Source organism: Urocitellus parryii, chromosome 4, assembly GCF_045843805.1.
Source record: "Urocitellus parryii isolate mUroPar1 chromosome 4, mUroPar1.hap1, whole genome shotgun sequence".
NCBI lineage: Eukaryota > Metazoa > Chordata > Mammalia > Rodentia > Sciuridae > Urocitellus > Urocitellus parryii.
Window position 1 is genome coordinate 47,265,733 of NC_135534.1, and position 14,687 is coordinate 47,280,419.

The following is a 14,687-nucleotide window of genomic DNA, read 5'->3' on the forward strand; positions in this document are numbered from 1 at the left end:
GGATGGTTTGTGGGGAGGGATCTGTTGTACAGAATGTCATCAGCTATTAGTATTTCAAAGATAAGCTCACCTCTAGGTGGGCATGTTTGCAGCTCAGTTCAAAGGATCTATTGCAGACAAATCTGAGATCTGATTAACAGGGGCCTCCTGACTCCATTTTAAGTGTGCTGATCCAATGATATTCCATTTTTATTTTCTTTTTCCTCCATAAATCCAAAATTAGATTTGTCCTAGGATCAGATTTAACTTGTTTTAGGGGAGCTTCAATCAACCCCATTTTAATAAGGGCCTGCAAAATTTGCCTTTAGTGTTCTTAATCCTGAGCATTATTTTACCAAATTGAGTTGGTCACTGGGTGAATTAAATACTTTGAGGGTTGGGGGTAGGTCTGTTTCCTTCTTGGAAAGCAGCAGATACAGTATAGCTGCCTCCTATCTAGATCAGAAGAACTTTTGTAGAACAGAAACCACTGTCACTTTCTTACATCCATCTCTCCATCCATCCATTCATCCATCTGCCCCATCATCCATTCAAAGAGGATTGATGAAGGACTACTTGAGTGCCAGTCCCTGCATTAGACAGTGAGAGACAGTGATAAACAGAAAATGAGAGTAATGGAGGTTAGAAGAAGGACTGGGGAAGGGATTGGGGTGGGGTTGAAGGATGAGAGTCAGTGAAGCAAAAGAGGAGCATCCCAGTCAGGCGAAGAGCAGAAAGAAAGGCCCCACTGTTGGAGCGGCCCTTAAGGAACTGCTGGGTCAGTGTGGCTGGAGAAATCACAGGGGCCAGATCACTAAGGCCTTGAGGGCAGCCCTAAGGATTATCATTTTTCTCTTAAAAGCTTTCAATGGGCGTTTGGCCTTGCCTTTCTCTTTCCTTAGCTTAGAGGAGGTTGATAAGTTGGTACGTTATCAACCCCACCATAAGTGGTTGTCTGGTATAGCTGTCTTTGGTGTCAAACCAGGTTCAAATCCTGATCCACAATTGACTCATTTTATGATTTCAGCAAGTTACTTCATCTCTGTGGACTTCCTCATGGTGGGACAGTGGGGAAAGCAGGTCCCAAGCCAAAACATCTTAGCCTTCCCTTCGACCCTTACCTCCTGGTCCTCTCCCCAGCTATCCAAACCAGAGAAGGTCTCTATCCCTGAGCGTTACGTGGAGATGGATCCTGAAGAGCCACCTAGCCTGGAGGAGTTGCAGGCACGGTATCGGAAAGCTGAGAAGATTCGCAACATCCTCGCCCGGTCAAGGTCAGCTCTTACTTGTCTTACTAGTCTTGATATCCCACTGGTACTGGCCACACATGGCATCTCATATGTGAGGAGACCGCGGCCAGGTTGGCTGGGGTGCATGTTTTGTCAATGTCTGTCTAAGGTGAGCTCCACTCATTGGAGGGGCAGGCAGGTCCTCAGATCAGTGAGAAATCTCACCTAAATCAACTGGAAAGTCCTAAAATACAACAGGAACTCTCACTCCCAAATCTGTCCCTGGTGATCCTAGAAAATGTGAGAAATGGAGCCCAGTTTGGAATTGAAGTGGACTCAGTTGGAGATTAGCTCTAGTGATGGCCCTCCCAGCATTTGGGCCCTTGCTTCCTCACACAGACCTGTAGACCAGGCCCCAGCCTTGTCCTGAGGGTGCCAGAGGCTTTGCCCGCTATCCTGGATATTGGGCTGGAACCCTAGGAAGTGGCTCCTCTGCCTCCATAGCTTTAGAAACTTGTCATATATGAGCTTCCCTCTCAGAGCTAGGTTAGCCATTTTGTGTCTGGATTTAACAGGAGCCTCCAGCTGGAGCCCTTAACTTAATGCCTGTGACCCTCCTATAATCATTGGATTGCTGGGGAGAAGCAGGTACTCTTAAGTCTTGGGAAAGTCCAAAGTTTGTAACTGATGCTCCCCAAGTGTTGAGAACCTCCAGATCAGGAAAACCCTTCACTCCTGAGCTGATGCCCAGGGCGGTGAGGGGCTATATCATCTGCTTTCCGCCCCCCTGCAGCATGTGCAACCTGCAGCCGACGTCAGGCCAGGACCGCAACAGCCTGGCCGACCTGGACTCACAGCTGCAAGAGCAGGAGCGTATCATCAACATCTCCTATGCCTTGGCCTCTGAGGCCTCCCAGCGCAGTAAGCAGGTGGCAGGTAAGGCCTGATGCCAGCCTCTAAGACCCAGTTCCCACCTGCTGTTCCTTGGGGCTTGAGCCCAACACAGCCTGTCCCAGAGCCAGGGAGTCAGTGGAAGTTGGCAATTGAGAGCCAACTCTGACTAGAGGGTGTGCTGTCCTTGGAGGGAGGGTGTTGCTGTGCGACTTCAGGTTTGTCAGGCCACTGAGCCAAGGGGCCAGGGCTAAGGTTTGTTTCCTCATGAAGAAAGAGCATTAAAGCCTCTGGTGCTTCTTCCCTGTTTACCCATCAGAGCATGTTGTGCCAGAAAGCAGAACTTGGAAAGTGAGGCTCTGACAGCCAAATGGAAAGAAATATCACCATGTGTGTTTGCATGGCACATGGATGTGTGCATGTGTTTGTAAAGGGGACTCCCAGCTCCTTCCTCCACCCATGTCTCCCCTCTGTATGGGAGACCTCTGTGTGTCTAGGTGCTGCCTCTGACCAGGGGTGCTCCTTCTGGTGTGGGGATGGTCATAGAACCTTAAGTGGTGTCACAAGTCTCTACAGGTTTTCCAACTCTGGCTATAGGATCTAGTAATGGAAGGGTGGGGCCTTCAGGGCCCTGTGGTGACTGACACCCTGGGGAGTCTGGTGTGGGAAGTAGAGCTTTGCTTTGACCTTAGGGGGCCATGGGAGTGACCCGTGACAAAGAGAGGGCTCATAGTCTCAGCAAAAAACTGTTCTTTGTCCCTGTAGAGTCCCTGAAATCCCTGCTATCCTCACTCCCTTCAAAGACATGCTGAGAGGGCTGAGAGGTGGTCAGCATGGTGCTCTACAGCTAAGGACATAGGAGACAACCATCCAGACTCCTCTTCCTAATGACCTTGGGCTCCTCTCAGCAACTTCTGAGCTCCTTCCCATGAGACTACCCTCACCCCAAGGCCCCTCCTCTCTGCTGTGCTTGCTCTAATTCTGGATCTGCCATCTTCAACTCCCTTACCACCAGCAGCTGGGCACTCCAGCTCCATCATCCTTGGTCAGTTGGTGGCCTTTTTCACCTCCAACTCAGTAATGAACTGTACTTTTCCTTGCTCTTGCTTCCTCTTCTGTCTCAGGACCTATTAGGAACCACAGGCATTGGATCCTTCCAGGCCCAGGTCATTAGGGGAGTCAGCAGGGCCCATGCCACCCAATCCTGCCAAGTGGGGTGTCTGTGCTGCAGGAGTAGATGAGTCTAAAACATCACTTAATTCATGTGTGCTCCGTCTAGCGCAGCAGCTGGCCCTCCTCCCGCCTAAAGCCCCCTTGTCCTCCAGGACGGTGCCACCTTACTCCCCCTTAAGCAACGGACTCCACTACACCTTTGTCTAACACCTTCCAAGTAAGAGCCCCTGCCTGATGTGCCCCTGCGCTGCTCCCTGCTCCTCTCCTAGTGCTAAGCATGCCCCCAACTCCTTACCCTGCTGAGCTGATTGCAGTGATTCCTGCTGATGTTCCCTTCTGTTGGCACAGTGACTGCTGGAGGGACCCATCTGGATAGTAGGCAGGTTGGAGAATTGATGCTTTTTAGGTACTCTGTCCTCGGTAGCCCCCATACTATAGAGACCGCAACCTGGATCACTCCCTCCCTGAAATCTCACTCCACACATCTTATTCTCCTTCCTCAGGACAACTTGACAACCCAAAGACCAGCACAGACCGTGGCTGCCAGCCTTAGGGGTTGGAAAAAGAAGAGTTAGATCTTGGCCTTTCAGGCTTTAACCAAAGAAATTGAAGAACTGCAAGACTAGAAAAAGGCCAGATAGGCCAGCGCACAAGCAAGCAGGCTGGGTGCACTCCATGTCACACAGCATTGATGTCAGAGCAAGGACTGGGACTGCCTTTTTAATCACTTAGCAACTTAGAGAGGCCCAGAGCCACATACAATTGGCTCTCAGCCAGTGGAGGGGGGGGGCGGGGGTCTGGCACCACCCACTCACCCTCCCCGTGGTGAGATGCAGCATGGGGTAGAGAATGAGCCCTGGACCAGGAACCAGGAGGCCCACGTCTGGTGGGTTTTGAGTGGGCTCATGTCCTGTGCCAGTTGCTGCCTCACATGGACAGGGAAGGATCAGATAGAGGTCTTACTGGTCCCTCCCCTGACAGTCCATCTCACTGTCATTTTGCAAAGTATTCCCCTCTCTTTCCTTTAATATTTGTTATAGTTAACCTTGTTGAGTACCTACTATGTGCCAGGCATTGTGCTAAACGTCTCTTTTGACCCACACAACAACCCTGTGAAGATATTTACCCCCATTTTACAGATGAGAAAACGAAGCTCAGAGACCTTGAGGGATTTGTCCAAGGAGTCGCAGCTTGTAAGTTTCAGGGTTTGAAGCCCTTTGGTGTAGTCCAGAGCCTTTGTTCTCCATCACCACTCATGGACTTGTCTGGGCCACCCCAGGAGCTCTAGATGTCTGAAGAGCGGGAAGTGAGGGACACTACTTGTGTTGCCACAGGTGGAAATATGATTTTTGGCAGAGGTCCTCCAGCTGGGCATTCCCTAGGTTTTGGTTCCCTGGCCAAGTCTGCCTGAGGGTGGAAGGAAGAGGTCAGCCTTCTTGGGCCTGGTACTCAGATGTGGTGAGGAAGCCCAGAACTAGGAATCCTGGGGAGATGCTTCAGCTGGGTCCTTTGTAAATGCTTTAGGGGCCTTCCAGGAACATGGTAGGGTGTGGTTTCCTCCTAGAGATCTGAGAGGGATAATACCACACAGGCAGAGAGATAGGAAAGAGGCTTCACCCACTCTGGTTCTGGGGTGTTATAGGCCTTGAATGCTCTTTTTATAATACATCCATATTCTTCTTCCCCTCACTGCCTCATTTGGAGGGTGGTATGATCCTCTATTTTTAGATTAGAAAAACAGCCCACAGAGGCTGAGTTATATAGAATTATTCAATGAATGAAGGGCAGGGCCATAAATGGATCCCCGAGTCTTGCCCAGGTCCTTTGTTCTATTGCACAGAGATCCAGTTTAGGGACCTGCATGTGTCTGGTGTACTTCCTAGAAGCAGAGACAGGGTGAGGCCCAGAGCCAAAGAGTCCTAGAAGCCAGTGGTCCCTCAGCAGCGGCCACATTGCCTAAGCCCTGTGCTCTGCTGCTCTGTCAAGCCTGTCTGCCATCCTCTGTCGTGTGTGCACAGACATGCCCACTGCCTACTTTCCAGACATGAGGAGGGATCCCAACAGTCTCTTATTATCTCATGTTTTTTTTTTTTTTTTTTTTGCCAGCCCAGGCAGTGACGGAACCGTGACCCATTGTGCAGAGGAAAAGCCTGGAGCCAGGGGCCCAGTGGAATCAACTTTCTCCCAGGAGATCGGCTTTTCTGCCCCCATGGAAACCCCTTCCAGCTGAGCAAGGGTTCTGGCTGGAAGAAGGAGCAGTCCACCAATCATGGGACAATCCCTATGGGGCTCAGTCCTAACACACACTACTTTTTCAATTCAGACTCCTTTTTACAAGCAACAAAAAGCACTTTTGATATACACTTGTAAAATACTGACACTGTATTTTAGAATCAGAATATATTTTATAATGTTCACCTCAAGGGCTGAGTGGCTGGAAAGGTGAGAATGCAGGATTTTGTTGCTGCACATATAAATTCAGGTACTGTTGGGATGGTAAGTGTGGGTGGTGGGGATAAAGGCAGGGCAAGCAGAGGTCAGTCCCAACTACTGATGAACTCAGGGGAAAGTTGGATTGACAATGTGCTTCCAGTGGATTCCAGCATTAATCTTGTTGGCATGCTGTCTGAGAAAAGAGGGCCCCTTGGCTGCAGAGATGAGCCATCCCTGACCTGACCTGACCTGATGACCAGCTCTGGGTGAAACTCCACCAGTATGCAAGGGGAACCCAAGTCTACAACTTGACCCTTGGTTTTGGTTTAGGGACAACAGTGTGATCAAGAGCTTTGGCCTCTCCAACCTGCCCAGGAGGCTCCCTTAGCAAAGGGCTCTTCTCAGAAGAAAAGCAATTTATTAAAAAAATATATACATGCACACACATACACATTCATTTTGAGGTACAGAAAAGGTAAGATGAATCAACTTTTTTGTATTGTAGCAATAAGCTCCACACTAGGTGACATCTGTCTGAAAATCCCTGACTGAATGCTTCCCTTCAGGCAGGCTGTGTTGGGAACATTGGCTGCCTGCCCTGGAGAGCCCCAGGTCAGCTGCTCTAGGACTTGGGTCTGGTAGCAACAGAACAAGCAATGTGCTCTCCACCATCCCCAATGGGCCTGTCATCAGTGGGGCCACCATGGCAGGACTTGGACTTGACTTTCAGACCCAAATGAGGAGGAGACTACCAAGCCAGGTGCAGTGTTTATGATCCTTTATTTAAGTTATATCATGATATTTTCTATACAGAAAATGATGTTTAAAAGGAAAAAAACAGACACAAAAACCTCCATTGGGTGGAGCCACACTTTAGATCAAAATTTAACTATGCTCAGAAAAACAAACAAAAATCTTGAATATATTTAGAAGTTGCTATCTATTTTTAACTAACTCCATATGCTGCCAGTATCAACTTCATGACATTTGCCAAAATAAAATTTTATTTTTGCCTTTATAAGATTTTGTTGAAAAAAATGAAATGACTATTTTGCAAGAAGTTAATTTAAATAAAGGTGTGATGGTTTGCAAAAAAAAATGTGATGTACAGATTAAAATATTAACCTGATATGTTTCCTGTTTCTTGCTGGCTGTGTTCTCTCACAAGTGGTGGTGGTAATTTTTTTCCATTTCTTGGGAAAGTCCTCATTTCTTAGCTCTCACCCCTGCTTATGTTCACCTATGAAAATCCTCTCCTGATGACAGTTCCTTGACATTTGATTGGCTTTGGAAGTCTCAGGAAAGGAGGGTTGGCGTCTCAGTCCTTGGCTGGGCTTAGCAGCTGCTCCGGTGGCCCCCACCTCACCCAGCCTAGGAGCCGCCAGGCTGTGGACTCCCGTGTGGGGCTGATTTGGCAGGCAGACTGCAATCCAATCTGAGATAGCACAGGGGACACCACAGGCCCCCTTCCAACCCACATGCCATTGGCTCCTTCCAATGAAGCGGGTTAGTGACGGACCATTGCAAACTAGATTTGTATTTAATTCATCTTGACTTGTGATGTATGCTTAAAACAGAAGGCAAGAGGCCATTTTGGTCGAGGGATGTGTCTACTTCCAGGATTGTTGTTATGGCAGTTTTTCTACATTGCCAAGAAGAGAGTCCAAGGTTTGGGGTGACTTTCTAATTATTTAAACTGGGAAAAGTAGATTCCAAGGCATTCTGGACAAAAGATACTGCTGCTTTTTTAGCCACTGATTATTTTTTAATTTTGAAAAAAAAAATACTCTAGTTTTAAACATTACTTGGCGATGTCACCATAACCGATGAAAGGGATAGGGTTGGGGGATAATTCCATTACTGAGTGCAGTGGCCTCCCAACAAAAATAAAAACAAACACAAACCCACAGTGAAAACATGTCAACAGTTTTTGTTCTCTTGGTCTGTTTCTCTTTCACACATACAATCCTGTGTATGAAGGAACATGGCAACTCTCTATAGCTGCTGTTTCCAGAGTACGCCATCAGCAAGGAGGTGTAGCCTGCTCTATGAGAATCATGGCCCACATTTTAGTCTGCAGAGAAGAGTGACAGGCCTTCAGCTCAGACTCAGCCGAAAGCACTCGTGGTTCATAAAAGGTACATCCCAGCTACCTGTGTGTAAGAGGCAGCATGGCCTCGCCCTTCTCAACCCTTCAAGAGGACTCTGGATACCTGAGGTAAGATATAGCCATCTGTGAAAGCACTGGCTGACCAGGCATACTTCAGGGTGAGGACAACTCTGGGGAACTCCATGTGGCCCAGCAATTCCAACTTCACTTACAGGGAGCCCCAGGGCCTGAGCCAAATTTTAAACAATGGAATTGCAGTTGACAAAGGGACATGAATATGCTTCTGTACCCACTTGTTGAATTTTTATTTTTATTTGTTGGTACCTGGAATTGAACCTAGGGTTGCCTAACCACTGAGCCACATTCTAGCCCTTTTAAAATATTTTGAGAGAGTCTCACTGACTTGCAAGTGCCTTGCTAAGTTGCTGAGGCTGGCTTTGAACTTGTGAGCCTCCTATCTCAGCCTCCCAAGTTGCTGGGATTATAGGCGTGCGCCACCATGCCTAGCTCCACTTGTTGAGTTTTTAATTCCTTTAACCCAGACCCAGGATGGCGCCAGGATATGTGTCTTTAGCATGAACCAACAAGAGTATTTTAGGATCTAGTCTTAAATAGGAGTTAGGAATAAAATCTTGTTTTCCTTAATCCCCACTTGAATCTCCAGAACTGCCAATTTTCTCAACCTGTCTGGGACATCGTTTAAATGATTATGCTTATACATACATTTTGAAGACATGTGAAGTAGATGTCCCAGACTAGTGTGGATGTGAAAAGAAGGTCCTTGTTCCTTGCCTTGGTGTCTGATTGGGGCTGTGTAAGCTATAACAGGTCCCTCCCCTCCCTCTGAGATCTTGGCTGCCTTCAGGTAAGCTGGATTCTTCAGAATTTTCCTGGCTGTTTTAATTGACTGTCCAAGGCCAGGGATTCATCTGTCTGTTCAGGGACATTCTCCAGGGGCTTGAAGGTTTTTGGGGTCAGCTTTGGCTGGGAAAGTGTTTGGAGAGGGGCAGAGGTATACACAGTCTCAGTCTGACGGGAGCCTGTTTGGGGCTCTGGGAGTTTCCCACCGCTGCAGTGCAGTACTCCATGATAAGTCCTTTTGTGTTCTCACCAAGGGTGGGAAAAGAAGCAAATTATTTGTCTAATCCACAAATCATATTTCTGAGACATGACAGGCCAATCCTGGGAGCCCTCTGCTTGAGACTCGGCATCAGATGCTGAGCTGTGCAAGGGACTTTGCCAATGTGGGTTGCATGTCGTTATGAAAAGAACAAAGAGACCAGGCTGGGGAAGACATGAAAAATGGTAGCCCCTCCTGGCGCGGTAAACACACCATTGCTTTGCCGCCTCCACTCAAAAGGCTACCACTTTCATTGCTCCCCTAGCAAAGAAACCTTTCTTCAGAGCGAGTGGCGGGGTACAAAGGCAGAGCACAAAATGTGCACACATCACAGTTCCCGCAATTCTGTTTGAACAAGCATATTGATTGGGTCTGACCCTGTTACATTTTTTCCCTATTATTTGAAAAGGTGCATCTAAGTGTAGTGAATTGAACCAGCAGAGCTGAACTTTCCATGAAAACTTCTTGAGGTATTTCTTTAGTTCAAAGCTTTTGAATTTTAAAAGGGCATTTTTAATATGAGTCTGTTGAGTATTCTCTGCCACAGCCCAACAAGGCATGTTAAATGCAGATGAGGCTGGAGCAGGGAGGCTAGGGGTGGAGGCTGAGGCTGTAGCTGGAGGGTATGGACCAGCTTGGCCTTGGGCAGAACCCCAGGCTTGGAAGCAATGTATACCCTAAAAGAGACCTCCTTGAGCACAAGGGGGACAGCTTAGCCATGGAGAAGAAGCTGCATGGCTAAGCTGCTGAAGCTAGGAAGCACTCACTGGGGACTCCTTTTGATGAAGGAGGGTTGTGTCATGAGTGAAAGTCTCCTTGCTGCTCAGCTGCTTACTATCTCGCTCTGCCTTAGAACTGAGAAGGAACAAGGGAGGCAAAGAGCCCCTTTGGCCGAGGACCCAGCATCAGACAGGAAGTGACTGTAAGTGTTTGCAGTCATACACACAATTTGCCTCTGCCCCTTAGCCCTGGGTAGATCAAATTGATCAGTCACAGATGCTTTCCCTCTTCACTCTGAGCTGTGTCTCGATCTTTAACTAGTTTGATATCATTGGATGTTTTGCTAGTTGTGTGGGTAGTAGCCATGGTCCTACCTGGCATCCTGGCCCAGAGCCCTGTAACTATCTATAGAATCTCATTATACCCCCCTTGTGGTCCAGAACAGACCATGGCTCCTTTTGAAGTTTCTGGCTTCTTGATGGCCTGTCTCTGCTTGTCTCTAGAGGCCTTTAGGCTCTAGAAAGCACCTCTTTCCTAGACCCAGAATTTGGTCTCAGAGACAGATTTGTTCCTGGGAGGAGCTGGAAAATCAGGTCCTACATGGAAAGAACCCAGGGTTTGGACATCTTAGCAAAATCCTTTCAGTAAAATCCATGCCAAATCTCCAGTCTAGAAGACAGTGACCCAGGGGATCACAACAAGGACAGGATTATAGTAAAAATAAATAAATAAATAAATAAAAATAAAAAACAGTGGTTCTCTGGGCCCATCTCTGCCCACAGTTGTGGAAACACCAGCTCTCTCCAGAGTCTGCCACCTTGTCCTGGGAAGCCACATAAATGTTGAAATTCATTTTCTTGGCTATCATTTTCAGGCCTTCCTGCTGCTACTTGTGTTTCTAGAGGCCACACGAGCCAGTGGGCACAAAGGAAGTCCAATGACAGTAACAACTGAGACTTCTTGGCCTTTCCCAGTTCTGCTCACCATGGGGGCCTTAGCCAGTATCTCCACTGATCACTCCTGAGAGTCCCTAGACACACCTCGTATAAGTTGTCAACAGTCCTCACTAGTTTAAGTTCCCCCACTTGCAGCTTTTAGATGTCTCCAGCAATGAGCTCCCCCGGGGCGGCCTCTCACCACTGCCCCTGAACTCCAGGAAAGCTGTTCCTTCTTGGCTTGTAGTCTCCTCCCCAAGCTGCAAACCCCTGAAGTATTGATGACTCTTCTCTCCACCAAGCCCTAGCTCCCTCATTTTTAATCTCTTGGGCCTCAAATCAAGGCTACCTGTGTTCCTTTACCTGGCTCTTGCATCCTCTGTGTCCCTCTCCTCACTCAGGACTCAGCTCTCTTTCAGATAGCTATTGTCGTGTGTTCAAAGGTCCCAAAATATGTTGGTTCAGCACCACAAGAGTTTATTATTTCTCATGATTCTACCATCTGGGCTGAGCTAAACTGGGAAGGTCTTCAGGGACTGGAATGTCTGTCCACATTTGCTCCTTTATTCATCTGTGAGCCCACCCACAGCGGGATGGCTGGGTGTGCCAGCATGGCTGGGCATCACTGTGTCTCCATCTCCCAGTGGCTGCTTGGTCTTCTGTTCTGAAGAAGCATGAAGGGCTTCTGGTAGTTGGACTTTTGACCTCAGCTGGCATCTCAGGGAAGCAAAGCTGCCAGGCCTTTAAAAGTTAAGACTGGAATTGGCAGTGTCACTTCTTCCACGATCTTAGGTGCTTAGGGCACAAGCTTCACAAAGTGGGATGCTTTCTGTGACTGTCATCAGTCAGAATGTCTGCCATGCAGTCTGCCCCCATTACACTTGGCTTATCTGCCACCCTGTGGGCTCTGGGCAGCTGCCCTTCGCTCAGTGCCCACTACTACGGATGCTCACTGACTGCTGGGGGAAGGAGGGATTGGAGCATATGAGTGGGCTGTGGTGCCTACCTCCTGCTTCCCCATTTCTTGCTATTCCAGGAGAGCTGGCCCTGGGGTGACAATGCAGAGACCTAGAGAAAGTAGGAGCAAGCCCATGGGGAGCTATTGAAGTGAAGACATGTGAGCACACAATGGATGCACTGGACTTGGCACTTGGCAGGAGGGGATGGCAGAGGGACCTGGGATGCACAATCCACAGTTACATTCCAGCACTTCTCCCGCTTCCTGAAATTTGCTCTCATACTTGAAGCCTCGCTAACATTGGATCAGAATAGTTTCCTGGATTATTATGGTTAATCATAATGCTGGTTTGCATTTATCAAATGACACTCTGTGGTAAACATAACTATATATTATTTTCTACATTACGACCCCATTATTTTTTTTGGGGGGGGGGCGGTTTACCAGGGATTGAACTCAGGGACACTTGACCACTGAGCCACATCCCCACCCCTATTTTGTATTTATTTAGAGACAGGCTCTCACTGAGTTGCTTAGCACCTCACTTTGCTGAGGCTGGCTTTGAACTCATAATCCTCCTGTCTCAGCCTCCCTGAGTTTCTGGGATTATAGGTGTGTGCCACCACTGTGCCTGGCCTGACCCCATTATTATCATTTAAAGTCATATGACCAGCTCTGGCCTGTGGACTGTAAGATTTCCTGATAGTCTTGGGACCAGGGCAGTCTTGGAGAGACCTGATGTCAGTGAGCTACACCAGCCAGAGGGACTGTCTTTACTACAGGATCCTTCTATCCCACAGATTTGATGCCCATGCTTCTGGGCCCTGCCTGGCCAGCCCTGTTTAATTCTAAGGGAGACTTCCATATAAAGTAGGCAGGCCAGTTAGAGGTTCAAGCACAGACTCTGGAGCCAGGTAGCCTGGAACCAAATGCTGGTTTGCCAGCCCTGTGACCTTGGACAAATGACTTCAGCTCTCTATGCCTTAGTTTTCTAATCTGTAAAGTAAGGCGATTATATTGACACCTACCTCAGTAGAGTCATTAGAGTTCAATAAGTTAATACATAGAAAATGGTAATAATGGCTCCTGGTCCCATAGGAAGGAAGTACTAACAAAAAATATACATATTGGTTATTGTTTACCATTTAAGTTATAGTCATCTAACATGTATCACAGTTTTATTCTTTATTTCTTTGTTGCTTGTTTCCCTTATAAGAAACCGAGCTGCATGAGAGCAAGGACATTGATTGTCTACTATCTCATCCAATTATCCCCAACAATGTCTGCCACAAGGTAGTTGTTAAGAAATAATTTGTTCCATTAATGAATGTCTGAATGAAGAAGTACAGTCCTATTGGCCAGGGATACTCCTCTCTCTCTTCTCTTGCTTTTTTTTTTTTTTTTTTTTTTTTTTAAATTGGGGATTTAACCAGGGGCCCTTAACCACTGAGCCACATCCCCAGCCCTTTTTATTTTTAATTTTTTGGTTTGAGACAGGGTCTCATTAAGTTGCTTAGGGCTTCTCTAAATTGCTGAGGCTGGCTTTGAACTTGTGATACTCCTGTGTTAGCCTCCTCAGTTACTGGGATAATAGGCATGTACCACCATGGCTAGCTGAGACTTCTCTTTTTCAGATGACTTTGCCTATCTCTGCTCTGTTTTGCGTCTTCTACTGTAGCCCTCAGAAAACATCCCTAATTCCTTTTTTCTAGGTTCCCTGAGCAGTAAATAGAAACAGGGGTTGAGGAATTCAAATCCACCCCTTTTAACTCTGTGGCCTAGGGCAATTCACTTGACCACCCTAAACTTGTTTCCTCATCTGAAAAAGGAGACTAATAGTATTACACAGACCACTGTGAGGACAAAGTGAGGTGATCTTTATGCTCAGTAGCTGCTGGGGAGCCCTCAATAAGTGTTCACTATGTCTGATCCTTTATAAGCAGCAGGGCTCAAGGTGGTTCTTCCATTTTTAAACCCTGTTTTCTTTTCCTGGGTGTCTGCTCTTCCCTCTGCCCTAGTCCTTTGCCCTCATCCTCTGTCTGCCATTTTCTACAACAGTAGCTATGTAGTGGCCTAGGAATTGGAAGCTGGGATTCAGGAAGCCAGGCCACTGGCAAACTGCCTCCCTGAACTCTCAGGTGCCAAGGACAGGCAGGTCCTTGGAGGCCTCCCCTTGCAGCCCTGCGGCTGTCCACCTGACATCAGATCAACCTGTGCAGTCCCTTTGATGTCAGTCCCCAAACTGGAGCTTCTTGTCCTGCTCTGAGGACCTGGGCTTTGAAGTTGGCCTATAAATCGAGCTTTCAGGAAGAAAGTTGTCTGTTGTGCCTCAGAGCACGGCTGGGCCCTGTAAAGGCATGCGGAGCGCCGTGAACACCTGATAAATAATTCTTTCTGCGCCCAAGAAAGAGTCGTTCCATTTAAAGGGAAGGAAAATTCCCTTGACCTTTCATTGAAGTCAGGGGAGGGTAGTTAGAGAGGGTTTTCGTGTCTTCTCACTAAGGCCACATGAGGCAGGCAGGTTGTCTCTGAGAGCTGAGCTCCAGTGACTGCTCCAAAAGGGCTCTCTATCCCTGACTCTTCACACCAAGTCCCCTCAGCCAACCCCTCTCGGCCTCAGACTCTCTGCTTCCTGCCATGACCAGAGAAGACTGGACCTCTCAAAGGGAGAGAGGCCTCAGCCTCTCAGGGCCAAATCCTGCTGGGAGTGGCAGGGCCTTCGCTTTCTTCCAGTGCCTGGCATGTTCAAGGGGGCTAGACAGACAGGAAGGTACCCTGGATTTCCTGCCTGAAGGAGCGTCACAACAGACACTGGGTGACAAGCACTTAGGCCAGGCCCTCAGCAAAGCCCGCTTTTGTGCTTGGCCGATAGGATGTGGGTTTGTGTGCAGTTTGGTGAAGTCTTTCTTTACAGCAAAACATAAAGTATGCATAGACGGTACACAAATGTCAATGCTAGTTCATGAGCAATCAGAAAGCAAACACCTGTGTAACTACACTCGGTCAAAAGACAGCTTGCCAGGTCATGGCTGTCTTCTTCCTGCCCTGCCCACTCATAGGCCCACCCCCTATCCCCCAACAGAGTGGCTTTCTGGACTCTGTGGTACTCACTGACTTGCTTTTCTTTATGGTTTACTGT

General features: G+C 47.9%; 1 protein-coding gene across 1 annotated transcript in view; it reads left to right on the top strand.

Annotated features, from left to right (window-relative positions):
- Plekha7 (pleckstrin homology domain containing A7) overlaps positions 1–6,692 on the top strand; it is a 210,750-nt gene extending 204,058 nt beyond the window's left edge. The window contains exons 25-27 of the mRNA XM_026399024.2: positions 1,120–1,253; positions 2,002–2,144; positions 5,379–6,692. Coding sequence (XP_026254809.1) covers positions 1,120–1,253; positions 2,002–2,144; positions 5,379–5,401 — 300 coding nt within the window. The 3' untranslated portion in view covers positions 5,402–6,692. The remainder of the gene's footprint in view (positions 1–1,119; positions 1,254–2,001; positions 2,145–5,378) is intronic.
- The last annotated feature ends 7,995 nt before the right edge of the window (positions 6,693–14,687 follow it).